The sequence below is a fragment of the Perca fluviatilis genome, chromosome 12, assembly GCF_010015445.1.
Source record: "Perca fluviatilis chromosome 12, GENO_Pfluv_1.0, whole genome shotgun sequence".
NCBI lineage: Eukaryota > Metazoa > Chordata > Actinopteri > Perciformes > Percidae > Perca > Perca fluviatilis.
This window is the reverse complement of record NC_053123.1, coordinates 26411408-26439356: the sequence shown is the minus strand read 5'-3', so window position 1 is coordinate 26439356 and position 27949 is coordinate 26411408. Positions and strand designations below refer to the sequence as shown.

General features: G+C 40.4%; 1 protein-coding gene across 1 annotated transcript; it reads right to left on the bottom strand.

Annotated features, from left to right (window-relative positions):
• Nucleotides 1–71: 71 nt before the first annotated feature.
• On the bottom strand, nt 72–27880 carry mphosph8 (M-phase phosphoprotein 8). Its single transcript, XM_039818320.1, is given in 14 exon segments — nt 72–1570; nt 3772–3855; nt 4960–5084; nt 5253–5404; nt 5667–5839; nt 6610–6750; nt 18751–18839; nt 19160–19282; nt 19641–19901; nt 20211–20307; nt 20992–21686; nt 21689–22001; nt 22215–22376; nt 27607–27880. Coding segments are annotated over 14 exon segments (2562 nt in total). The 5' UTR covers nt 27712–27880; the 3' UTR covers nt 72–1528.
• Nucleotides 27881–27949: the final 69 nt, after the last annotated feature.

Here is a 27949-nt window from a genome sequence, read left to right as displayed (position 1 = left end):
GCTGAGTCCTTACCCTAGTGGCCCAGGATCGAGTTCAGCCCATGGCCCTTTGCTTCAGGTTTTCCCCTCCTCTCCACTTTTAATTTTGACAACAAAAAACACAATGAAAACTGTGGCTATTTAGACAGCATGGAGAGGCCTCATCAATTTAGAGTTTCTGACAAAAACAGCAGTTCATTAAACACTGCAAACGGACAATGGAGAAACATTTCAACAGAATTGTTTGAAGACACGTTGCTGTCCTGAGTTATGTTCATAGGCGATATAACACAGTTAAAATCAAGGCGTGTTCCCACAACATTTGGGTTAAAAATTTGGAACTAAAAGATTGTCAGAGAGTGAGGAGAAGCGTTCATTCAGTTTTGATTGGCAGCCTGGGATCGACAGGCTCGGTAGTATCTGTGCAAAAATGTCTGAATTCTGCAGCCATCAGTAGGTAATAAGCTTTTCAATTTAAAAAACCCTAACCTTTTTTTAGCAGGGCGGTTGATGGTAAGGTTTTAGCCCTTAAAACATCAGAGCTTTTGACTGTACACACTAAATAACTTAACCCACTCCTACAGTGGCACGAAAAAGCAACAAAAACATTATCAGTCATCAGATGACGCTATAAAACCGTATATATATATATATATATATATATGAATATGTGCAGTCCAGAAAATATAAACAGCAACTCAGTGTATGGAATTCATTAAAATGTGCAACATCTTTCTTTTCAATCACCTCATTCTGGTGTATTGACTTGTTGAAAAGTGTTTTAAAGAAGACACCGGAGCAGCAGAGGGGGATGTGTGTGTCTGTGGCCCACGAGAGTTGGTGTTTGAACTTCTACCTCTCTTCTCTAAAGTGAGTAACTCCGCTGACGACAAACTGGTCGCCGATTTTGTGAAACAGAAAGATGTTACAATCTAGGTTGGCATGCAAATAGGACAAAAAATGTAAACCTTGTTTGGGTGTAGAAATATACATAATTCTTGTCAGAGGAGCAGTGCCAGATTTAAACATCCAAAACAGATCATAAAATCCTCTGGGGGGCAACACTGGTACACAGGTTAATACACTGAAATAAGTAATAAAGTAACAAGAGCATTAGCTTGGTCCAAGAAAAATGCTAAACAGAGAAATAAAAGTGATGGAAAATCCCCTCTTTATGTTCTTTGAATGCACCCAAAAACTTTGTTAATCTACACACACACGTACAACCTAGCTAGGTCTACAGACAACACACGCATCTATCATATCCACGCTGGCGGAAGGTGGAACTCAGAGAAAGGCACGACCCAGAAGGGTTTCAAGTTTTGAAAGTTACTCCAGAGAAAGAGGAGGGAGTTTTCGGACAGCCTCCTTACACCTGGAAGCTGCGTAGCGATGGTTTAACCAGCGAATGGACGGGCTGCTCGAGGTTTAATCAACAATGTTGAGATCTGATTTGCGCTCCACATGTACGCCGACGCAGAGCAGTGGTGTGGACAGGACTCAGATGTCATCAATTTGAGAATTTGGCTTGGCGTGACCAGTGACGTGTTCATTGCAGCTGGACTCTGTATGCACAGATTAGGAGCTTGACCTGAGGAAGAATGAACAAAAAGAACCAATTAGCACACTGTCAAAGGATCCACAACCGCTTCATTACAATAATAGTAGAACTTATTAGCCTCTTATACTGACTGAGGCAACAAAATGGTAAATCTGTTTTTGAAGCCTTTACATTGGCGGGACCAAAAAGACAAATATGTGTTACATTTTCTGCTGGGAATCAACATAAGAAAACTGGAGAGCTAAATAGCAAAGCTGGTTATATTCTTCATTGTCAACAAATCCCATGAAAAGACCAAAACCAACACTAAAATGATCCCACTAACAAGTATTGTGTGTGTGTGTGTGTGTCTAAAGCCTGGTGTATCCCATTCCTCTGTGCCATAGAACTCCATTGTTGTCCAAAAACTATTAAAAACACATAAATTATGGTGACACATATATGACGATGATGTCTTAGCACTGGGTGACATGTTTCTTTAGATTATTACCATTAAACACACACACACACACACACACACACACACACACACACACACACACACACACACACACACACACACACACACACACACACACACACACACACACACACACACAATCAAATGTAATCGGAGACCATTGTTGCCTTATCTTCCTGCTGTGGTCCAACCCTACCTTCCATCTCTGCACCCACTGACACACTCTACTAGGCCCCCGTCACAAAAAAGAGGATACTGTACTGTACACCGTCCTGCTGCTGGAAATACTCACTAAATGTTTATTAATCCACAACAGAAAATAGTTCCAAACAAATGCACTTCACTCCTGTTTGAGTAACATCTGCTATAAAACTGCGTCCTGCTGTGTTAAGAAAAAAAATGCTATTTTTAAAGCTGTATGTCTTCTAAGTGCCACAGACAGAGTAGAGACATTGGAAAACCGTGAGTGACGGACTAACACAATGTTGGTTTTGGTGTTTTCATGGGATTTTTTGAAAGAAAGAAGAAACGTAGAATAATACCAGCTTCATGCTTTAACATGAGCCACCATCACTGAACAGTTAGGAGTAGAAATTAAGAGTAAAACAAACTCCCTTTTCAATTACTAGAGCTCTTTGTCTGATATGTTTCATATACTAAGAATTACTTTAAGCCCACATAGGGTTTGAGTACATTTCATTCCAGACTGGAACAATGATGTTTCCTCAGCAGTTTTTTTCTCTTTCAGCACATCTATTTATCACTGGAATGTTGCTGTAAAACTGTGGCACCTGAACAATGTCTGAGACACAGCATGAACTCAGAGGGCACACACACATTTGTGGCAGCTATATAACCTTCAAGTGATGCTCCAGCCAAACACTGAAGAAATGTTTTTTTGTTTTTGTTTTTTTTTGAGTTTGAGACTCTCAAAACCTCCAGGATTTAAAATTTGCAGGGTGCTGTGTTGGCGTTCTGCTACAGGTACAGGTAAAGAAGATGAAATACAATCCAGAAAGTCTTCTTTGAGTAATCCACCATTCATAATACTGTGAAACAGGATTATACAACTCCGTAAAGTTGCCACAGCAGAAAAAAATAAATCCTCTCTCCACAATGGCAAGATAACAAAAGTCAAAGTACATTGTTCACGTTACAAAGTGAATGGAACAAATCTACCAGGAAATGAACGCACTTGTCTGGCCAACGGGCTGTATTCTTGAATTGCATAGTGTTGAAACAGGTTTAACGCTTGAAAATGCAGTAGTCTTATTGAAATGAAAGAGGAGGCCGTTTTTTGTGTGATATTGTGATATTGTCAGTCTTAACGGGGCCTTTATGAAGCTATGGGGTCAGCTTGGATTCATGTCAGTTACATTTCAGGGAGAAAACAAAGAAAAAAAAACATTGAACCCACTTAAATTCATCACAGTACACACAGTGTTTTTACTAAAATCGGCTACACAAGTAGCTTCTTTCTCGGTCCTCACTCTACGGGCACGTCTCCTGGCCTCTCTATGATCAAGAGTGCTACTCTGTCGTAGCCATCTCATTCGGACACTTGTCTAAGGACATAGTTAGAGCACATTCATATCTTGACATTACTATTAACACACACACCTGCTGACTAAGGATTACTTATTCTTCCTTTGAAGGGCTAAACGCTAAAATGCTCAACCCCGAAAACCACTTTTAGTCTGTATGATGGCCTGACTGGCAGCAGAGACTTTTATGTTAAAAATGGACTGTTGTATTACTGCACTTGTGTCACCTTGGCTGTTGGTGCCTCTGCTAGACGTATGAAGAGTCGGTTGATGCCTGGAACCGGACTGAAGGAGTAGATGAAGTGACTATCCTGAATGTTTGAAGACAAAAATGAAAAATAAATAAGGAAAAATGAGCAAAAACTTACAGTAACTCTGAAGTACATGCATACACAGTTTCCTGCAGTGTTGGAGACAAGACCACGTCATGACCAAGACCAGTGTGTTGAGACCACACTGCATGACACACTTACGATAAAATGTGGAACAGTACAGAATGTATCAAACAATTATTCAATACTTAAGTCTTCACTTTTCTCTGTCTTTTCTTAAACAATATAGTTGTTTTTTTCTGTCGTTTTTGAATTAACACGCCTTATACAGCCGTCTCAGTCAGCCGTTGCATTGTTTTCTTGTGGACGTGGTTTTGCAGGTGAACTCTTTTATGGTTCAGGTGGCCACATTTTATTACCGAGATTTGGCTGACATCTCCTTCCAGACAGCCACAGCCTCCTCTCCTTTCTCACGCGTTCCCTTTCTTGGAGTGCGTGTGAAGGGGGGCCGGGATGGGTGACAAATTACAATGAGTCAAGGTATTTGTTGCACTTAAAGCGGGAAGTTTTAAATCCAATCCAAGTAATGGTTTTAACAAACATCAGACAATGCACAGGTAAGTTAGTGATAGCCCCACAGTTGGGGTCTTGAAATAAAATTCCAAGTCCTCTTTGTCAGAGAACAAGCCAAGAATGAGTAAAAATGCAGCCGATTCGGAGACGAGATCTTCAAAATGTGGTGGTCTCGAGACCGATCTTTAATACAACACTGGTTTCCTTTGAAACACTTGTGCAGGTCTTCGTAATTTGAATCCCGTGTGGGAATGGAAAACTCCTTCAGTAAAAGTAAAAATGAAAGATACCATATATAGAGATGTAATCAATGAAGGTAAATAACTACTGCAGAAAAAATAACCACAGTGAGTAGTATCAAAATGGGGTTTGATATAAAGAAAATCTTATGGATTGTACAATTTTTTTATTTTTATTTTTTTATGTTTCCCACTTTTGATCGGCTGCTTTTATTTTACCCATTTGTATTTTACCAGCCTTGTTTTTTATTTGTTCCGCTAAACCACTTGGTATATATTGCTTTTAGCTAAGTGCTGTGTAATCGAACTGCTGTTTTTGTTGGGAACAAACCAGGAAGATGGGCAGCTGGAACTTGTCGTTGAGCACCACGGCGTGAACGCTGCAGGGTCCGCAGAGCCTGGCTGTGATTTCATTCTGGAAGTTGGCGTGGAAGATGAAGAGAAGGATGCCCGAACCTGAAATAGGAGGGAGGGACAGAGGTATTGTGGGAGAGGAAAAGAAGGGAAGGATAAAAAAAAAAAAGGTAGAGAGAGTCTTAGAGAGTCTGATTAGGTTGTGTATCTAGAAATGCAACCAACTGTTAACAGAGTGGATGACCTCCAAATTCAAAGTTTGTGGTTTACCCTCTGGTTGTGGCTGTGACTTGAAGCCAAACTCCAGGGAGAAGTCTGGTCCCTCACAAAGCCGGTGGCAGGCAAGAGGGAAGACGGGCTCCAGCAGCACCAGACGAGACTCAAAGTACGCTCGGATGCAGTCCTCCGCCACACTGGACAGTCTGAGGGACAAAAAGAAAAACAAGTCTGAGTGACTTTATGGGCAAGATGCGTGAAAATACAGGACGGATAGAACACAAACACACACTAAAATGCAGGGAGTCAATTTTAAACTGCTGTTTAACCAAATGATTCTATTGTTAATGGTCTGTATTCGTAATAAAGTGCTGTGTGGCTTCAATAAAGTATTTTATCCATCTGTAGACTCCATCCCTTCCCCAGTATCAGTGTTGAGGGAGGCTGGAAGCTGTGGTTAGCACTCACATGCTGATGTGGTCCTTGATGAGGTCGCACACCATCAGGTTGTTGCCGAGCTTGGCAAAGTACATGGCCGCGGTCTTGTTTTTGGACACAATGTTGCAGTCAGCTCCATACTCCAGCAGGAGGCGCACTACGTCAGCGTTCCCTCTTTTGCATGCCTGAAGTGAAGAACCGGAAAACATTTACCAACACGACTTGTGTCCCATGTACCGATCCTACCACCGTAAATCACTCGGGATAAGAAGCCTGAAGGTTCATTCAATGTTCCTAAAGTAAAATAATTATTAAACAATTTAGGAAATACTACTCGCATTCTTGAAAAGAGTTAGATGAGAAGATTGATACTGCTCTCAGACTGGGAGCGTTACTGAGTGCGCCTTACCTTTCATCCCGTAACCCCAATTACCGCTTCCTGGCGTTGCTCAAAGCTCGCCACCCATTTACTCAGACGAAAGCAACAGTCGTCAGCAGATAGAAATTCTGACAGAGGATGGAAATAAAAATAAAGGTGTGAGAAGATACACAGCAGTGATGACTTGGTATGATGTTACCAATTTCAAAAAGTGTATCACTAAACACATTTGTGAAAAGTGCACGAGAAGATAAAACACCTTATTTTGGGAAATAAATGATGGTGCAACAGTAAAGTTTTATACTTTGGGGCAGAGCAACAAGCTGTACGTAACACTGACATATGATCACCTTCTCCAGATTTTATAGCTAGGGTGTTAGCAAACCGTGGCTTATTTAAACATTGAGCAGACATTTGTATTTATTTGGAGTCGTGTCTTTGGCCACCCGATGAATTTAAGTCCAATATTTACTCTCCTTTTCACTTTTGCGTCTCCTCCCAACTCCTGAGGTACACGTCTGAGACATCTATTCTAAATGAAATACAGTGGACAACATCACAGTGAAATCCTCATCTTGGGTGAGAGGCTGTTACCTTTTCAGCAGCGTGCATCAGCGCTGTGGTGCCGTTCTTCTGTCGTCCATTCACCCTCACCCCCTTCTTTATCAGCAACCTGAGAATGTCGTCCTGCCCCCCCGCTGCTGCCAGCATGCTCAGGGACATACCGCTGACATCCTGTGGACAGACAGACCGATAACAAAGCTACAATGTCACAGAAGAAGGGGGTAAAATGAGCAGCTTCTCACTGACCTACTGTTGATTGTTAATTTGCAGTTCGTATTGTATGCTGAAAAGGGAGAAGCACTAAATCTAAAACCTAACATTTCTCAAAGGGGTTTTGAATTCTTGTAATAAGACATTCCTTGTACAACGCTACAATGGCAGACAACATGCAATCAAGGTCATTATTATTTTGTATACATCAACTATAACACTTTTAAAAATCTACAATATCTCAATTTTTGTGTTAAGCTGTGTTAAAGCATGACTTTAGTTCAGCACTTGCAGATGTTAAAGTTCCCATTCCAACATGCATAATGCAGTGAAGTAATAACTCACTTCACTGTTCGAAGGCCTCATAGTTTACTACTGTATTTGAGGAAAACTTTGCGTTTATGTCAATCAGCTTCTGTACAAGATTTATGGATTCCGAAAATCCTGAAAATTCTGTCTGTATTTAAATATTTTTCCATGAGTCCCTCAGCAGAAAAGGCCTCAAGCAGTTTGTCATAGAATATAAAAGAAAACCATCGTTCTCCCATTAATCCACTTTTCTAAACTTGCTTATCCTTTGCAGGGTTGTGGGGGGCAGGATCCAATCTCATATGACATTGGGCCAGAGGCCTTTTACACCCTGGACATGTCATCAGTCTATCACAGCTGACGCTAATATAGACAAAACGACCATTCAGACACATATTTATGTCTGCAGGCAACTGTGGCACTGTGAGGTGACAGTGCTGTCAACACTGTGCAGCCCCTAACTATATATGCTTTACAAAGACAAAACACTTCAACTTTCTAACATTTGTATCTTGCCCTACAGCACAAAGTGACCACTTAATGTTTGTGATAGAAGATCAATATTAACATTGACTCAACCATTACTTGGTCAGCTGCGGAGATTTTGGTTTGTGCAGCATTTACTGATCTACAAATCAATCACTTTTAATGAGATCCCTTGGTCACCAGAGTTTCATGTCAGAATACTTAATGCCTCTTTACTGTAGCTAATATTTTGTCACACTAACGATATGTTTAGTTGAATGTGGCTTGAAAATCAATACTACAATTGCATACTGAAATCTACTAAATATAGTGTCCTTTGGCACTTCATACACGTAAAAGTCTGACGAAGCGGATAAAAAAGGTAAAAACGTTAACATCAAACCCTGTAAAAACAAATAAATAGTTTTCATCACACCAAAATCTTCACATTTGAATACAATAAGCATTTTATTGTACAAGCTGAAGTTATACGTTACTTACAATACTTGATAAGAAGCATTAACTGAAGGCAGCATAATTACAACAGGATGAAGAGTAACACGCACTGTCTGCTTATACAACAGCAATGTAAGAAAGTTATCTACAGAGAAAAAGAACTGTTGCTTTGCAACATCAAACAGCAAGGATAGTGTGTGAACTGTAGAACTTGAAGAGATTTATTTGCCAAACAAAATGAAAATCGGAACATAGATCTAACTCCTTCGCAAGGAAGCGACACTAAAAAAAAAAAACCTGTTTGCTATTGGTGTGATTGAGTTACGGTGCATTCAGACAAAAAAAAAAGAAAAGAAAAGCAATCCGGCAATTTGGGTTGGGCGGCGGTGGGGGGATTTCTATTGATCTATTGTTTATAGATCGACGTTTCCGACTTCATTTAAGGCAGCTTTATTTCACAGGAGAGAGAAAGAAAAGAAGCGAGCGAGACATAGCGAGTGCTTTGTTGTTGCAGGAAACATTCAGCTATTACACTATTAACCCTAACTCCCGGGCAGTTCACTGCTTGCGTTTTGTTTTTAACCCTCAGTGTTTTAAAACTTTCTCGTGGCAGCTATAAAGGCAGTGATGTTTCCTGTTAACTGTACGGGATTCTCACACCGCCTCAAACCACAGCTCAAAACACAGACAAGTCTGATCTCCGCTTACATCATTGGCCACTGCAGCGTGATGTTGGGTCTTCAAAAGTTGAGTTGGTCTCAACTTTTCGCCGCAGGCCCGCTGCGTTTTTTAGCGTGTCCCCCCCTGTGGCAACCCCAACGACCTCCATTAAAAATGAATGGAAAGACCTGCGTTTGTTGCCGGACAGCCGGACCGCCGACACAGGCTGTCTTAACGCGGCCTTAAAATGGGCTTTCTGATGTCTCATGTCTGACACTAATGGCTTTGTTATGAAAGGTTGAACACTGGGTATTCTAAACAGATTCAATACAGCAACCAAGGATGCCACAAAATCGTTGTCCATGACAAACCGCGGCAGTGCATAACTTCAGTTCCTTTTGATCCCAACATTTGTTTTTGTTTTATTACTGTAGACTGCATGTTCTTTCCAGGTGTCCTAATGAAGACATCTGAAGAGCCAACTGACCTGACCAAACAGATCCACACACCTTGTTGACTATCCAGTGTAAAATAAACATTGCAATGACCACGCCTTGAAGCCGAAATGTGACGACCCCGTTTAGCTAGGACTACGGTTTCAAAGCCTGTGAGCCTGTTAACACTCTACTATTGGTAAATGTAGGTTGAAATGTTGTTCAATATCCTTTAAAACCTCAAACAAGGTCTGTATGTGGGCGCCTGGGCAGCTCACCTGTATTAACTTTTGTAATAACACTTTACTTCTTAAAAACAAAAACTGCACTTACTATGCTGTGTGCTAGATGTGATCACATGAATAGGAAAAAAAAATGCAATCAAGCAAATAATCAAAATAAGGCAATCTGATCTTGGCAACTGGATATTAATGTCACAAACATCCACATCTTAAAAGCATAAAACAAAGTAATACAAATGAGACCAATGCAGTGTATTTACCTCAAATTAAAGCATATCAAATATGATAAAGTACTTAAATGTTATACACAGTTGCTGTATAGTGATACAAAAATACAACCAAACCTTTTGGAAGCTGGTTGATACACATGAAAAAAACATAAATGAAGATCATGAACATTTATTTAACAGGATTCTCAAAGAAAAAAATTGTTTTTCATAAGAGGTATACAAATGGAGCTCTTAATTGTCTAACATCAGCAAGGAAGGAATGCCATCACTGCTGCAGGCTATCAGGCGCCATCTACAATATAGGCTGCTGGCTAAAGCAAGAATACAGTACACTTGGGCCAGGCATTTGGGAATCATGTAAAGCAAGTCTATGCACATCTATGTTGGAGGGACTGGATGTAAAGATTTGCTGGTAGGTTTTCTATTGGTTTTTGATGATGATCATGATGATGATGATCATCATGATTGTCATCATGATCATCATGATCATCATCATCATTCATAAAAATGCTACTGAAGTACAGGCAGAAAGATAGATAGGTGTCTCAGTAAGTTTTAAAAAAGGTGCTCTAAGTGATGTTGGGAGACGTTATTCTTGTTGACGTTTTCAAACAAAACAAGACTAGCTCGCCCCTCCCTCCTCCTCATCCCGTCCCTCCCTCCTCCTCATCCCGTCCCTCCCCCTCCTTTCCGTGCTTCAGCGAACTAATCCCCCCCCCTCAAATCCTTCTTGTCGGTTATTGGCTGAACGCTGGAACATGGTTTGTCATGTTTTTGTGGTCCAGGTTGGTCACTTCGTTTTGTTGGCGTTTGTGGACCATGGGCGGTCTACAGAGACCGCGTTTTTTTTTACAGTGTGTTTAGGGGACAGGCAGCTCGCAGATAGTGAGGAGACGTTTGCTGTATGTGACAAAAAATGTTAAAATAAAAAAACACGTGACATCGCTTAGAGTACCTTTAAGTAATGAAGAGGAAAACTCCTTTTGGAAATGTACAGTCACTGAGGCTACCTTTTCTCAGTGCTGGTGGGAAACCACCTGGTCACACATTGGCTGAGGAGTCCCAAACAATTCAGCCATTGCTTTCACCTTTTTTTTCTTCTTTTTTTTTTAAAGAATATTGCATTTGAAATCGTGAAAGCATGTTTGGGTGCCACAGTGGCTACTTGCCACAGCCAATGACTGGTGGGAGGTTGCAAATCCTAGCACATTTACAAGATGATCACATCTAAATTAGAGTACTTTCGAGAGTGTTACATATTTGACTGTGAAACATATGTTTATATGCAATCTAACCATATAAAAACATTAATAGCCTTTTCTGAGCCAAAGCTACAATACAAATGTCCTTGGTTCCACCCATTTCATGTATATTCATGCAACAGTTTGCCAATAGCTTGGTCCGGTGGACTTGATTCCAAATACTTCAGGAACTTTTTAAAAAGTGTGATAAAAAGAATGGCAATGCAGTCTGTAATTGTCAAGATCCGTATGGCTACTGAGACCATGGTTCACTGACAGTACATTTTACAACAATTCACATCCACTGAATTCTTAAGCCCCATATAATGAGAGGTTAAAAGCGCAGCCATCGCACATCTCTAAAATCTCACAGATCACTTATTTTAACACTTATGTTTTGGAAGTCCATGACAAATATTTACAGGGACAGATAAACGGGACCATCCCAATCTGTGTTTGGATTATTATGAGTCTCTGGTTCCTGACCTCCACTTTGTTTGGTGGCGACATCATGCCCTCTTCTTTTCATTGACTGAATTGAGTTATGTACAAAATATTTGACTTCTCTCCATGTTCTGGTGTTCAAGGCAGGTTCAGCAGCTAAACATGCGTCACAATCCTTTTTGCCTGGCACTTTGACCAGTTTACAGAAGTCTCCAAACTGACGCCTCACCGCAGCCTGTTCCTCCTCACTCCACAACCTCTTGTTCCTCTTTTGAGGCTTGACAGCTGGAGTAACTCCTTTTCCTGCAGCAGACATAGTTTCCTGTACAAGAGGTGTTCTGTCAAGAACACTGGGTCTATGGATTGATGGGACAACCTGGGCAGTTGTAGGGGCCCTACATGGTGAAGGGCCTGTGGGGTAAGCTGGTGCACTTGAATGGTTCAGAGGTGTGAATGAAGAAATTATAGGCCTACTTCTGTCATTTAATGTTGAGAATTCAGGGACCATTGGTGCACTTGTAGCACTTGTGAATGTAGGAACCAGTGAGGTGCTTGGAGCAGTAAAGGTGGCAAAATTAGGAATCATTGTTGAACCTGTAGTGTCCTGGGGTATATACACAGAAGATGGTGGCATAATTGTGGCATTCTGTGTATAAGAAGGAGACAATGGCATAATGATGTTGTTCTCTGATGTGTAAGGAGGAGGCATTAGTGCATTTGTAGTGTTGTGTGGAGTAAATGTAGGAACCACTTGTGTATCCGTAGCATTCAATGGTGTGAAAGTAGAAATCAACGGTTGACCTGTATGGATCATGTTTGCACCAGTAGAACACAAGGATGCATAAGTTGAGGTGATCTCTTGAGGGAAGTTGGTTGGAGCCATTGTCATACAACAATGTGAACCTTCGCTCAGGTGATCTGGATGCACTGTTGTCAGACTACAGACGATGTTTGAGTCTTCCAAATCTTTCTCTGTGGTTTGCACTCCAGCTTTTGGATGCATTGGACTCGTATTCCCTTCAGACGGATGCTGGATATTTCTCCTCCTTATTGTCTGTAGAGTATTGTGTACATAGTTTTTGACATCCGTCCAAGATCTTCCACCAAGATCTGGTTCAGCAGCTATGCAAGCATTGCACTCCTTTTTGCCTGGAACCTTCAGCCCTGTGATAAATTCACTCAAATAACGCTTCACTGCAGCCTGCTCCCTCTCATTCCAAGGTCTTCTCTTTAAAGCGGCCTTCTGCACAGTTCCTAAAAAGATAAAGAGTGTATCATGGTTATATAAGAGAAATAAGAATGCAGTAGTCTCTCAAATTAAAATTATAATACTGTTAACGTTAGAGCTTGACAGTTCATTCCTGATCTTGGGAAAAGCAAAATTTGTTTCATCAGCTGCCGTTTCCAAGACAGTTTGATATTGTCTAAAGCTCCAAAACAAACAACTAAGTAGACCTTGAGTGGAGACTGTTTTGTCAAGTCCTGAAAGGGATTAGAAAAACTTAAGTTTGAACATCTACTGTTCCATGACAACTGAGAAACTGAATCTGCCGATGAAGACTGGGTGATACAGTTCAAAGTTCCAGAACAAGCAAGCAAGTGATCTTAGAGTGGAGATTTCTGTCACGTTACCTATACATTGAAAGCACTTAGTAATCAAAGAACAAATTCATGCAAAAGGATCTAAAGGAGCAAAAGGTACTCACCATCACTTGCAGTGCTGGGTGAACCTGATGGCAGTGTTCGATCCATCTTGAGAAGTTGTTTGCTCACTTCCTCCAGCTGTGATGCATTTTTTGAGAGGCTGTAACACTCCTCGCTGCTCTTTCCTAACAGCTTGGCCACTTGATCCACTTCGCCTTCACCGAGGCTCATTAGCTGCCAGCAGCTGGCAATTTGCTCTCTTAATGATGAGGACAAAAGTGCTTCTGGGTTTTTAACTCCACATTCCACTGCAGACCTTCGGAAACAATCCAATCCTCTGATGAAGGATGGACCTTCAGTCCGTGCAAACAGGTATGGGTTTGTTTTCGACACACCCGCCTGTTCTCGATTTTCAATGAGTAAGTCAATTGACAAAACCATCCTTTCCGTTAGCATAACCAGCATGTTCCTCCCATACTGACCCTCTAGTTCTAACCTGGTGAAACTGCTACCAAGGTCAAGCTCCAATTTTGTGCTTCTCCTTATTTGATCTGCAGAGGGCACAAATGTCCCCCTACTCTTTTTGCAAGTGTAAGTTTGCAAGAGCATTCTACCAATATTTCCTACCCTTCCTCTGTTAAACAGACACACATCTGCCAGAGTGGCCTCGCTGAGCTTTTTCCATGTTGACAAATTAGGACTCTCTTTCAACTCCTTTCTAGCTTCCTCTTCTTCCCCTGTGATAAACTTGTGGAGTTTTATCAAATCTTCCGTCACCGTTGATTTGTCTACTTCCACTTTCTTCACCTCTTGCTTTAGAGATAATGCAAGAGCTTTGCGAGAAAAACACTCACTCCATTTTGTATCAAGAAGTTGTATGAACTTTTTCACTTCACTTTCAGTTTCACTGTCCTCTGTCATGCGACTTTCCCCAAAAGCTATTTCCGCAGCTCGTTTCAAAGAGTAGCCGATCTTTGTGACAAGGGAAAAGGTTTTAAACTTACTGGAACTGGGGTCAAAACCACTAGCTTTTTTGGCCCCTTCAACGGCTAATTCAAATTTGGATGGTAGACATATTTCATGCAAGTACTTCACGCTCTTGTCTAGCTCATTTACAGCCACCACGAATCTACCCAGTTCCCTCATCTTTTGTGCAATATAAGCAAACTGGGACTTGTCATGGTCATACTTGGCAGACAACGCGTTGCCATATTTACAAATAAGTGGGTCATTTCTGATGTGCCTTGAGATGTCATCTTGATGCATGATGTGAATAATTTCCTCACAGCCTCCAGTTAAGAACTCAGACATTGGAAGCAGCCGGGAGGCAGCACTGTGGACTCTGCTTCTCTTTGTCCCGTCAGAGGGTTTCTGATCTCCTTTTCTGGCCTTACATGACCGCTCATGTCTCCATAAATCAGTTTTCCGATAAAAAGCAAAACAGTGCTGGCAGGGCAGGAAGTCACGAACCGATACGCTGGGATTTCTAACCTGTTTCTTGGTCACAATTTCCCCCTCGCCACTTTTGAGAACTTGGCAATTATGTTCATAATCTCCTTTATTACGAATTTGGTCAAGCAAAGACTGTCTAACTTTGGAACCTTTGGGAAAGTGTATTGCATGGGCAACATCTATTTCCTCTGCATGTTTCTTTTCCAAGTGCTTTGCAAGTTGGGTAAAAGCCATTTTGCAATATAAACAGAAGTGCTTTTTTCCTGTCTCTTTTCTCTCATCATCCACTGTGCTAGGTATTGTTTCAAACACTTTCTTACAGGTCCTTGAACTGGATCGTGTTGGTTGTTTGTTCTCCACAGTTTTCCTGCTGCGCCTTTTAGGAATCTCCTTTGTGCCCGACTCAGACAGAACTTGATCCGTACCATCTGACTGACCTGCCATCACATGCTCTGCCTCATCACTTGAGTCATTTGCTTCCCCAGAGGACCTTTGCTCGTTAGCTACGCCCTTTTGTTCCGTTTTGTCATTGTCCCCTGTCAGCATCCCTGCATTTCTGTTTAGACTGGAATAATCGAAGTCCAAACTCATTTTACTTGATAAACCACCATTTGTGTCGTCTGACATTGCGTTTTCCTGTCCTTGCTTCTGACCTTCTTTTCCTTGACTTTCCTGTTTGGTAGTTGAATCACAAGCAGCATTTTTGGATTCAGTTATATCCTTTCCACCTGTTTGGACCTTTTCATTTTCCCTCAGTGTCACTTGCTCAGTGTTTATACTGACAAGGCAGCTTGGCATTTTTTCGCCGTCTTTTGGACAATCCAAATCTTGTGGGATATTGTCTTTTACTCTTGGAGTACCCTCTTCATTTCTTGCACTGTCAAGGTTAGAAGTCAACCTAAGAGCATCGCTCGAACTTCTCTCTTCAATCAAGCGCCTCTCTCCTTCAAATGACCTCGTCTCACCAATAGTACAAGCCTGTAAAAGAACAAGCATATGTAAGACTCATTGCCAAATCAGGCCCCATGAATAATTTGATTGAGTGAACTTAAAACACAGACCCATTCTAATGAAAAAAATGTAGGGGAAAGAAAAAATTAAGCTAAATTTTGGTTTGAATTTTGGTTAAGTGGTGGTGAAAAGTCTTAAGACTTTTCTTTTCGTACAGCCTTTTTCAAAATTCTTTGCACATTTTTTAATTGCTTTTTAACGCATCAGCACCTTGGCAATGCCCCACCAAGATCCAAGCTCATTCAAACAGAAGTCAATGTGATGGCCACACATCACTTTTTAGCCCAACATTGATATCAAAAGACTCCTGACACCTCTCATGTCTCCAGTACAAAAACCACATGTGACCCATTCGAGAACAGTTAATGGCTTTATTGGATCAAGCAGCGTTTTGACATTATAAATGTCTAAGTATATGTAGTCATGGGGTGTAGGATGAAATGCTACATGAGAAAAACAGAATATGCACTAATACTACACCTGCATTCATGGCTTGCAATCAAAACAAATAATTATGTTACTTTTGATGCCATATACAAAATGTTTTGGCTTAGCATAGCTGTGTTTTTCCAGTAAAATCTATAAAACTTGTGACTAGGTACAGATGCAAAACATGGCAACAGTTCAATGATGTTCAGCCATTCACATAAAAATATTTAAGTAATATTATTTAGATGTCACATATGCTGTAAAATGATTAATTGATGATAAGATTAAAAAAATAGTCCTGAATACATATTATTTACTAGTGCATGCTGGCTGCACATGTGCTATGATCATGATGATGAAACATGTTCTGAAGTATGCATATGCAGTATGTACCTGCTTCAAAAGGGTTCATCTTGTCCCATTACTTCATGTGTTCTTCCATTGGCGTGTTCACTGCAAGGAAAGATGACACCAGTCTCTAATGTGCACACATTATGATGAATATACAATGATGAATGAATAATATTAGGTCCAAATGACTTAAGTGCATACATTGAAGAGCCATTTTAAACTATGTTATGGTTGATATGATAAACTAGCTTAACTTTAGCTCTTAACAGCAACGAGTTATTAGAGCAAAGAGCATTTTATGTCAGTGGAGAGTTTTCGTTAGCTTTTTACATATTCTAGAACAATACAGTTCAGGTTTAAAAGTTAGCAACATGGTCCTTTAACTTTTCAAGATATTATAGGTATAACTTTAAAACCTAACAATTACCAAACAATTGTTCCTGTTTTATAAAATACAAACAAAAGTTACTATCAAACTAAATGACTACATTAACAAAAATATTTACACTATTACAACATCGCTTAACATGTATCATATATTCGTTTCCATGAAAAATGAAAGTATTTAAGGCCACAATCTTACCTGGGTTTGTTTCAGAAGCAAAGGTGCTTTGGAGTTGTGAAAAACATCTTGAGGGGTTGAATTATTAGTAGATGTGAAACAGTTAAGTCTGTGGATGTGGAACTTGAAGGGACAGATTCCTTGGTGCACAGTTTTGAAGAAAAAAAGAATGTTTTCATCTAACAGCGCTGTATTGGTTAAATATTAAGATCCTTTGAATGTGATGGAATGAAATTATCTATGCCACATCATATAGCTTTAGTCAGGCATGTTTATGGTTCAGTATCTTCCATTCCTGATGATACTATTGTGTAACTTGAACATTTATTACAGGGTTTCCTGACATAAGAGGTTCCATAAGTCTAAAACTGAATGCAGTCAAATCGCATGATTGTATCTGAGACAGACAAATGTCTACATGCATCTGTTATGTGTCATAACAAATACCACATAAGATGTTTAAAGTTTGTGCTCAAAACAGCTACAAAAAAAAGGCTCACATGGAGACATTCTACATGGGACTAAAACAATTGCTGGACAACCGTTGTTTATGTGAAATGCTTCTCAAATATTCTATACAATGTTGCTTCTCGTTCCACAGAATTAAGTATAAGGGATAACATAGAGCGAGCAGGTCATTGTCACGAATTAAACCTCCAACAGGGTAATGCAGGACCTTGACGCAAAGCTCAACATTATCCCACTACTTACTAAAGAAATCAATGATTTGACAAAATATTTATTTAAAAGTAACTATATGTAACTTTTTTTTATGATTATTTTTTTGGGCATTTTAAGGCCTTTATTTTCACAGGACAGATGAAGACATGAAAGGGGAGAGAGATGGGGAGTGACATGCAGCAAAGGGCCGCAGGTCAGAGTCGAACCTGCGGCTGCTGCGTCAATGAGTAAACTTCTATGTATGTGTGCCTGCTCTACCAACTGAGCTAACCCGGCCACGTAACTATATGTAACTTTGAAATGTTTCTGAAACTGTAATTTTTCATCTGATGTTCATAAATGAAGTGTAACAGCAAACAAGACTTAGAGTGAAAAGAACGCTTTTTAAAAAATATAGTTTTCATTAGTGATGCCCCAATCATGCCCTTATCATTAATCTCTTCTAGCCGCCGATAAACTACTACACACAAGTTAAACACTTGGCCGAGAGCAACAACCGCGTGCCTGTGCACGTGAAGTGAAGTCCAGGAGAATCGAGCATTCAACAAAGCTGTGTAATGAGACATTTTAATGTCAGTTCATGAATTTGTAAAGCATAGGACCTGGTTGGGCAAGTATTTAACCCCATTAGTTACACACATCACACAACACACACACATGCACGCAGGGCAACCAAGGTGCAAGTTCTAAAATTTGTAAAATGTGCTTTTGTCTTGGAATTGAAGGCTCTATTTTAATATTTATTCTATTTAATTACTGTGTGTTAATCTGTGTCTTCTACATTTCCTCTTCTCCCTTGCTGCTGCACCAGTGGGAATTTCCCCATTGTGGGATTAATAAAGGATTTTGAATCTTGAATCAAGAAGCCTCGAGCTATACTGTATGTTAATCAAAAATGCTATGGAACAAAATAAGGCACAAGCTAGTCTGCAGATAAAAATAATAATGGTTTGGGTGAATGTAGGGCTGGGCGATATGGAGAAAAATCAAATATCACGATATTCTTGACCAAATACCTCGATATCGATACTGCAACGATATTGTAGTGTTGACTATTGGTGCTTTCACAAAATATTTACACAGTGAGATTTTTGATAAATAATCATCAGTAATGTGGATATAACGACTAAGTGGGTAAAGGCAAATAATAGAACATTTACAACAGTCTGGTAAGATCAGAAAATGACATCACTTTACTGTAATGCAGCCTTTAAAACCAGGAAAAAACACCACTTATGCCATATTACTATATCCAAAATCTAAGACGATATCTAGTCTCATATCACGATATCGATATAATACCGATATATTGCCCAGCTCTAGGTGAATGGTTTTATAAAATGCACATACCTCTTGGTCCAGATTGTAGTCCTCTTTGGAATTAAGTGCCAATTTTACAGCCATGTAATCTCCACTTTTCACAGCATCCCGCAACTCACCTGACAGAGACAATGTATAGTTTAAAGAAAGTATACCATGTAGATTTCACAACAAACACATACTAGACAAAATATTGAAAAAAACAAAACAAAAAAAAACACTGGTGGCATGGAGGGGTGCCATTTATCATCATGTATTGCCTGTTCTGCAGTGCAACAGATCCGGTGTTTGAAAAGTTTCCTTTAGTCAGAGCAATCGCTTAATAGCATAGCACAGGCTACATATTTTTTTTTGATTAATTGACAAAAAAGCAGGCAAGAAGCCAAACGTGTTCTGTTTCAGTATTCTACTGCACACACACTGGAATGAAAATACTCACTGGGTGATAACGGTGGACCTGACAGGATCTCATCTTCCCCGTTCAGATGTTTCTGGAAGTCGTCCAGAGTCATCCAGTCCAGGTTGAGGTCCATTCCTAGACTCAAAGTGGCTTGGCCTTTGTCTGTAAAACACAGAATGCAGAGAAAGATGCTTTATTTAGTTGGCAGGCTGAAACCTTGCATACTGCAACTCAAAGATATTGCTCATACGTGTTTTAAACCTCAGTCAGTGTTTGTTGTAGTAAAACAGTAGTAGTTGTAGTCATTTATTGTTGTAGATGTGAAAGAAGAGATAGAGGGAATGACATGCAGCAAAGGGCTGCAGGTCGGAGTTGAACCTGCAGCCGCTGCCACAAGGACTGAGTCTTTGTACGTGGGGCGCATGCTCTACCATGTGAGCTATAAAATCCGAGGTTAAACAGCTTGATATTTGGAAGCATCAAAGTTCAGCATTTGCTCAGTGGCCAATCAGAAACATACCAGATTTGTCAGCGCCCTCTGGTGGGTCCTGGGTGTCCTGACCATCATCACATGCCATGAAGAGTCTTGGCTCACTGTCCTCTCTCCTCTTCCTCCTGTCCTCTGTTGGGGTCTTCCTCTCCCAGCCGGGCCGCTGCGCCTCCTCTGGCCTCTCCTTCCTCTCCCGGGAATCCTCTCCCGGCTTCTGCATTGCCGTAGACTCTTCTGCCTCCCTCTCGTCACTGTCCAGGCTGAAGCCGTAACTCTGGCCGGGTCTGGAGACTAAAGGGGGGAGGAGACAAGTCGTCATAGTTCTTGGGAGTCAAAAAGACAGCCTTTAACAAAACATTGTTGACAAGAACATCTTGTAACAATATTCATACATTCAGGGTGAAAACATTATTTTCTTGTTGCTATAACAAAGTCAATCGCACCTAGACTCCGTTTTTACCTGGTGTTAGGTTGGCCTTTTATGTGAAGTCAGTTTAGGTTTATGTTACTATGTAAATGTTCAAACTAAGAACATCAATAACTGAATTTCTTTTCTTTTTTGTTGTATGCGATTTGTCTGTGCTTGTGTGTCATGCATACCATCTGATTGCTTGGTCTTTTCCATCTTCTCAGGTTCTGGTTTCTGAGCTGGAGACTCTTTGGTTGTCTTGGGGATCTTCTCAATCTTTCCTATTAGCTAATGTTGGAAAAAGAAAATACAATGTTAACATCTTGTAGTGGGTAGTGAGGGCAATAACATCAACCAATGTGTCCCTGAGCAAGACAATTAACCCCTAGTTGCTCCAGAGGCGTGTGACCTCTGACATATATAGCAATTGTAAGTCGCTTTGGATAAAAGCGTCAGCTAAATGACATGTAATGTAATTGTAGTATTCACTGTAAACAACTGAGCAGCAGGGTCCATCAAACAGGGCAAACATGAATTATGGCTAAGGGAAATGAGAGGTTCACCATTTGACACAAGCCTTGCTTATCTGAGAAAAAAAATAGCATGTTGTCAATGATTGAATACTTTGATACCCAAAAGCTACATAGTTTTTCCTTCTTTTTTAAAAAAAATTAAACAATATAGATACAATTTTGTATAACGCAAAAAAAAAGAAAGAAAAGAAAGTCTTCACTTCTAGTTATGTAGTCTCATGTTACTTTACACAAATCTGGATCAGTTCAACACAGAGGTTTCCAGATGCAAACATGAATGCATTTCCCAGTGTGCATAGAAGACAAAATAGGCTCCAACCAGGCCAACCAATGACATGATTTCTGCATTTTTCTCAAGTTAAATCGACATGTGTCCTATTTTCATTTCCAACATTTGACATCATATGATGGACGAATAAACACAGCATTAATACTGGACCTTTGTGGGTTTGCTGCTGATCTTCTCTGCGGCGGGCTGATGCACTGGCGGCCTGCGGGGGGCCCGGTCCTTAGCCTCGCAGTTCAACAAGAACTTTTCAAACAGATTAGTGGAGCCTGTGGCATCTTTCTGTCCCAGTACCTCCTCTTTAGCCACCTCATCCTCCTTCAGCTTGGTGCTGCTAGCTGCTGTGACGGAGGACGAGGAGGACGAAGAGGATGTGGAGGAAGACGGGACTTTGGGTGGTGCTGGCGTGCTCTCCTGCCCTTTGCTCTTGGCCTTCTTATGTAGGGTGGAGCTATCACTGGAGTCTGAGTGTAAGGCAGCGTCCTCTTTGACTTTAGAGGTGAGGTTCTTTAATTTCTGGAGGCTGCTTTCTTTCTGGGTGGCATCTGGCTTTTTGCTCTTTTTGTCATGGATGAGGTCCTTAATGCCCTGCAGCTTTACTTCCAACTTCCCTTTCTTTTGTTTGCCTTTGTCGTCCACGCGGGCTTTTTCGGCTGACTTTGCCGCAGTATCCGTTGATGCAGCATCGTCCATTGGGGACTCTGACAAGCTCAGGTCGTCTTCTAGTGGTGCAGCGGCCTCTGTTTTTTTTCCTTTTTTTTTTTTTTTTTTTTTTTTCTCTTCAGAGTTTCCCTTCTTTTTTTTCCTTCTTTCCTTCTTTGTGTTTTTGAGGGAAGCCCCCCTCTTCCCCCCCCCCCTTCAGAGTCAACCAAACGTTTTTTTGAATCAGTCTTCTTCTCCTTGAGAGGAGAGGGTGGAGTCTGGGCTTTCTCCTCTTCTTCTTCGTCTTCGTCATCTGTCTCGGGTGCCGGTAGAGGCCTGAACTCCTCCTTCCGTCTATCTTTCTTCTTCTTCTTTTTCTCTTTTGGAGGTGGTTCCTCCTCTTTTTCCCGGACCTTTGTCTTTTTCTTTTTCTTGATGGCCTCCTCAGTTGGATGGTCTTTGCCCTCACTTTCACTCTCGGAGTCGGCATCAAACACGTCACTCTTTGCAGGCAGCGGTTTCTAATAGGATAACGGAACAAACAACGTCACATTTTTAGATTACAGACTTCTAGACAATTCAGCTGTGAGTTTTGCAACCAACCAAAATACAAGTTGATCATGCCAACAAGTCATAATAAGCAAGAGTCAAGATGCAGTACCTACATCAGTATTATTACTTTGGTCAAAACAGTATCAGTAGTATTCTGTATTCTGACTGGCACTTAGACTTACCACAATCTTCTTGGCTTCTGCCTCTTTCTTGGCCTTGACCTCAGCCATGGACTTCTTAAAAGCTAAGAGGACCTCGCGACAGTCCTCTAAATGGGCCTCTGGCTCCCAAGTGTCATCATCCGAGCAGTAATTCTTCCAACGGACTCTGTAGAGCACTTCACCCTGAAAACAGAGAGAAGATATGAAGCTCGAGCATTAGCTCCATACCAACCTGACACGTTGGCTGGTAGTCCGACTGTAACTGCTGACTGTTTCACCAGGCAACAGGATCGGATGATGACTACTTGTATGCAAACATGGCTGACAGACTAGATAAAATTAATTATTATAGTATTTGGAAGAGTACATTTTTCTTTTCTTCATTCATTTGTTGTTTCATAATAATTATCTATTGTACAAGAGAGGAAGAAAAACACTAAAAGCTTTATGAAGCCTAAAAAGCAGAATTTACAAGTTTAAATGCTGAAAAAAAAGAACAACATGACTTTTATTGTATTGTAGTCACTGAGTGTGACTTACTTGGTCTAAATCTGTCTTTTAGTCTGAACATTACTTTCACACAAGGGAAAAAGTTAGTTGAAAAACTGCAAAAAGATTCCTGATGCTTGGGTGTACAAATGACCCAAAATCAAGGTAATTAAGTCAAACTATGTTTCTCCCCTTTCACGGATTTAAAGGGGAGTGTTGCTTTACACAAACTAATAGGTAAACCCTTATCTTATCACAGTCAAATGTCTCTTAAAGTTTGCAGCAATAAAAACAGGACACAACACTAGAGATGCACCGATAGACCGGCCGGTGACCGGAATTGGCCGGTTTTCACGACCGGCAGGTCAGTCTGACATATGCTAATTTCATGCTGGTCAATGCTACAATTAACGGACAACAGAAGATATACGAGTTACAGTTCTCAAAGACCCACGCACACAAGGACACGACAGCACAGTCTCTTTTTCCTTTCTCTCAACTTTTCCGTGGTGTGAAGTAGAGATGGCCCGATACCACTTTTTTGCTTCCCGATACCGATTCCGATACCTGAACTTGTGTATCGGCCGATACCGAGTACCGATCCGATACCAGTGTGTCATATATTTTATTATGTTTTAACAGCTGTATCCCTGTATGGATGTGATATTATTTCTATCAGGTTAAACTCTTTGTGAAACATGAACAAACACAAACAATGAATGCCGTAGAACTTTCTTTTATTCTCCAGTTTGACAGTCAGTTATAACGGAAAAGAACATAAATAAACTACTTTAATGTAGATTTTCTTTAGGGCTTTATTACGTGGTATCGGATCGGTGCATAAACTCCAGTACTTCCCGATACCGATACCAGCGTTTTAGGCAGTATCGGCGCCGATACCGATACTGGTATCGGTATCGGAACATCTCTAGTGTGAAGCACGTGTCCGCGCTATTCTTGCACATGTAGGGAACCTTGTGAATTAACCTGCAACATGTCAGCTGTTTGAAATTCTTCAGCGTGCGTGCAGAAGATAACAAGTTTGCAATATGCAACATCTGCAAGGAAAAACTAGGTCGTGGAGGGACGACGCCAAAAACCGAAATCAAATTTTTTTTAGTTGGATATTGGATGTGAAAAGAAGGAAATGGTTCTAACATTGCACTTTAAATGTGTGTGAATCTCACACACCAAGAGTAATTTATTTAGTTCTATTTTATAGTGATCCATTATCTGTTCAAAAATGTTCTATGTTCTGTGCAAAATGTTCTATTAAAGAAAAGATTATTTGTGTGTGCTGTGAAGTGGTTAGAAAAAATTAAATCGGAATCGGTTAAAATCGGTATCGGCTGGCCTAACGCAAAGACAATCGGAATCGGCCTAGAAAGTTGTAATTGGTGCATCTCTAGCTGCCGCTGCCCCTTACTTCAGAGATAGATATAGATTTCTGATTCGGTGCACCTTCTGCTTTTCTGGCATCCTGATTGACATACTGTGACATAACCTTTTTATTTTTGATCTATCACATTAGATTGGACCAGTGCTCACATATGTTTTGCATCATTGCACCAATATATAATCAGTTTTAATGACTGAATCTTCCTGTATAGCTGCCAGCAGGCAGATGTTCCTTCCTATGCTTTTCTACACAGGTGGTACAAACCCTGGCAGCCTCTAAGAGACTCTTTATATCTGAGGCCAGCAGACAAAGCAAACTCTGTTAATAACTCACTAAGGTTCGTATTAGCTCGGTAACCTTCTTGTAACCCTCATCTTGCACTTCGTATCGGTCCCTCGAGGCTCCCTACAAAGCAGAGACTTTTTAATCCATTATTTATCTAATATGCCTAAACTTTGTGGCTCAACAAAACTTTGAAGTTCTTGATTCACTTACTCGCACTATTTCGTTGAAGAGCCCTATTCGTCCCGAATACAATAATTATTAAGCAATACTGGCATGGTTTAGATTCATATTTTGTACAAAGAAAATTGTCATGTTTAAGAATTTGTTAAGTGATGCTGCTTTTCTTTGGATGGATTATGCAGTGAGGATAGCTCTGCAACTGGAGATCCTTTTTTTTTTGCCACTGTGATACAGCGTTTTATGGGTCGTGGAAACTGACTTATTTAACAGTTTTACTTTTGACAGTTAGATCAATACACTTTTGTTCAGTTGGGTACAACTTCTCAAAACTTTGAGTAGTGATCTGTCCTTTTTGCCAAGTTTTTTGCTTTGCTTATTCCTGTGTCTTTGTTATGCAAATGCACAGTCTTAAAAACTTTTTTTGAAATCCAGCTAAGCACAATGATAAATAATGTTTCTCCAGCATAAATCATCTTTGTTAACTCAGTTTATTATAATCCTCTAATCATAAATCAACAAGAGTATCAAAAGATTGGGGGAGCATCTGATAACTTAAACTAATGTAGCCTAAACACACCTCCACTCATAAAAACAAAAGCCATGCCTCCAGTATCACTCACAGGAAGGGCAAGTTAGTATGCAAGTGTAAAAAGCATGACTTTGTAATATGTGAAGAGTTAATAGTAATAAACTGTTCAAAAGAAGCCATTACCAGTATAATCACCAACAATCAAAAACAGAGCTGAAACATCTAATCTATAGTCTGATTTTATTCTGATCATAAATAATATGTTGATATAGTGTCAATATAAGATTTGAAGGTATTCAATCAGAACCACAACACAAACATTTTATTCCTCAAATAAATAGAGTAGGATTATAAAATTGAACTCATACTTTTGTTCTGTTCACCACTACAATCTCATCAGTGTGTCACACTGTGATGCACTTATTTGTGTGAGATACAATGCTCACATTTTTGGAAGTCTTGGTTACCAAAATCAAGAGTTGAAGTAAATTATTAATGTTAGTTACTTAAAATTGGTTATTTTTTAACGTTCAGGACCAGCAGGAACTACAGTTACTCAGCAGGATGTCTAAAGCTATTAAATATTAGTTAAGTGCATGTTGTAACATACTCATGCATGCCCCAGGTTATTTACTAGCAGTGCTGGAATGAAACTAGAAACTCAGGTGCTGTACTTAAAGGTGCTCTAAGTGATGGGACGTGTTTTTTAGGCTACAACAAACCTCTCCTCACTATCGGCTAGCTGCCTGTCCCCTGAACACACTGTAGAAAAAACACGGTCTCTGTAGACAGCTCAGGATCCACAAACGCCAACAAAAACAAGCCGCGCCAACCTGCACAACGAACCATAAACAGTGTTCCTGCCAATAACCAATAAGAAGGAGCTCATTGAGCCATCACTGCAGCAGCGTTAGCACGTAGGCTACTTTCACCATGCATATTCATGACTCAACAAACTCCTTCATGGAGGAGGAGTTCATGACTCAAGGAGTTGGTTTTTAATTTCACATCCCTTAGAGCACCTTTAAATGCAATTTTGAGGTACTTGTACTTTACTTTCTACTGCTACTCCACTACATTCTGGAGGCAAATATTGTACTTTTTACTAAACTACATTTATTTGACAGCACGAGTTGCAAGTTAATTTGCCAAGTCATCTCATTAACGCATGTAATTAGGGCTGGGCAATATATCGATATTATATTGATATTGTGATATGAGACTAGATATCTCAGATTTTGGAAATCGTAATATCGTAAATGGCTTAAGTGTTGTCTTTTCCTGGTTTCCTGGCAGGCTGCATTACAGTAAAGTGATGTCATTTTCTGTGTTACCAGACTGTTCTAGCTCTTCTATTATTTTAACTTTACCCACTTAGTCGTTATATCCACATTACTGAAGATTATTTATCTTAAATCTCATTGTGAAGATATTTTTATAAGCACCAACGGTCAACCCTATAATATCGCTACAATATTGACATCGAGATATTAGGACAAGAATATAGTGATATCTGATTTTCTCCATATCGCCCAGCCCTACATGTAATCAACAATCAATAAATTGTGTATTTTTCATAATCCAGCAGTATACAAAGTAGTTGAGATTAGCTACACCTTTACCAGCTGCAACAAGTGATGAAATATGGTACTAATATATTTTCTGCACAATGAGTACTTTCGGTACTTTGGAACGTTAGCTAGGTACTTAGCTAGCTAGCTAGTATATTTTGACGCTCGTACTTTTACTTAGCTAAGAGTTTGAATGCATGCCTTATAATTGTAACAGGGTATTTATAAACTGTAGCATTGATACATTTACTTGCGCAAAAGACCTGAATACTTCTTCGACCACTGGCTGCTTGATATCATGTGATGTCACTTGAAGCCCTGCTGAAATATTCAAGTAACTTAACGTAGCGGATCAGTTCGTTAGTCCAAGTAAGATAAAACAATCATTTGTAGTTCATTGTTATTCAGTGAGGAGTTTCTCTGTTAAAACACGTTAGTCGGTCTGTTGTTGTCATGTCAGCGGCCACGATGGTAACGTAACGTTAGCAGGCGTTGGTAAATACACGGGAATTACGCTAACTGACATTACCGCTCGGAAATCTCACCATCCAATCTGTATTATGCACAACGACACTAGCACTATTCCCATGATTTGTTTTTATCTACCTATGTTGCTGCCTGGGCAAGACCACACATAATGAGAATAATTGCTAGCTTGCAAGGCGTCCGTCCTTGGCCCCAGCAGCAAAGAGGCGAGCGGACATCATAGGAGAAGTTGTGCAAAAAAAATGATGCTATCTATGGACGAACAGTGACAAAGGAGTATCGCATTTGACTAAGTGAGACAGTTTAATGCATCAAAATACACTTGAAATATATTGTAGACAGGCGTTTATGTATCGGAAAGTGTCGGGGCACCGTTGTTGGTGGGCTATGCGTCGTGAGAGTGGAGTGAAAGCAATGCCAGCCATGTTTGCCGAACGGCTAGGTAGCTAGCTAGCTAGTTAACGTTAGGTGTACCTCTTCCACCCGCATGTCAATGATCCTCTCCACTTCGTACACATCTTCGACTTCCTCTTCTTGCTCGCTATCCGCAGGCTCTACCTTGTCAGCCTCAGCCGCCATGACTGCGGGTTTGATAAAAAATGTAGCTACTTTTAATCCAGCACTCGTAAAGGCCGCGTTGGCTGTTTTCACAGAGGCAGGACGTTAGCGTACCTGGCCGTAGTTACTTACTGCACTAGCTAGCTCTGCAGCTCTGCTCACAGCGCAGACCAGCTACCGCCCGCTGCTACAACGCCGCATTCAAATGCTGCACCTAACCGCCCCAATCTAGCATTTCTTACTATAAATATTTGAATTT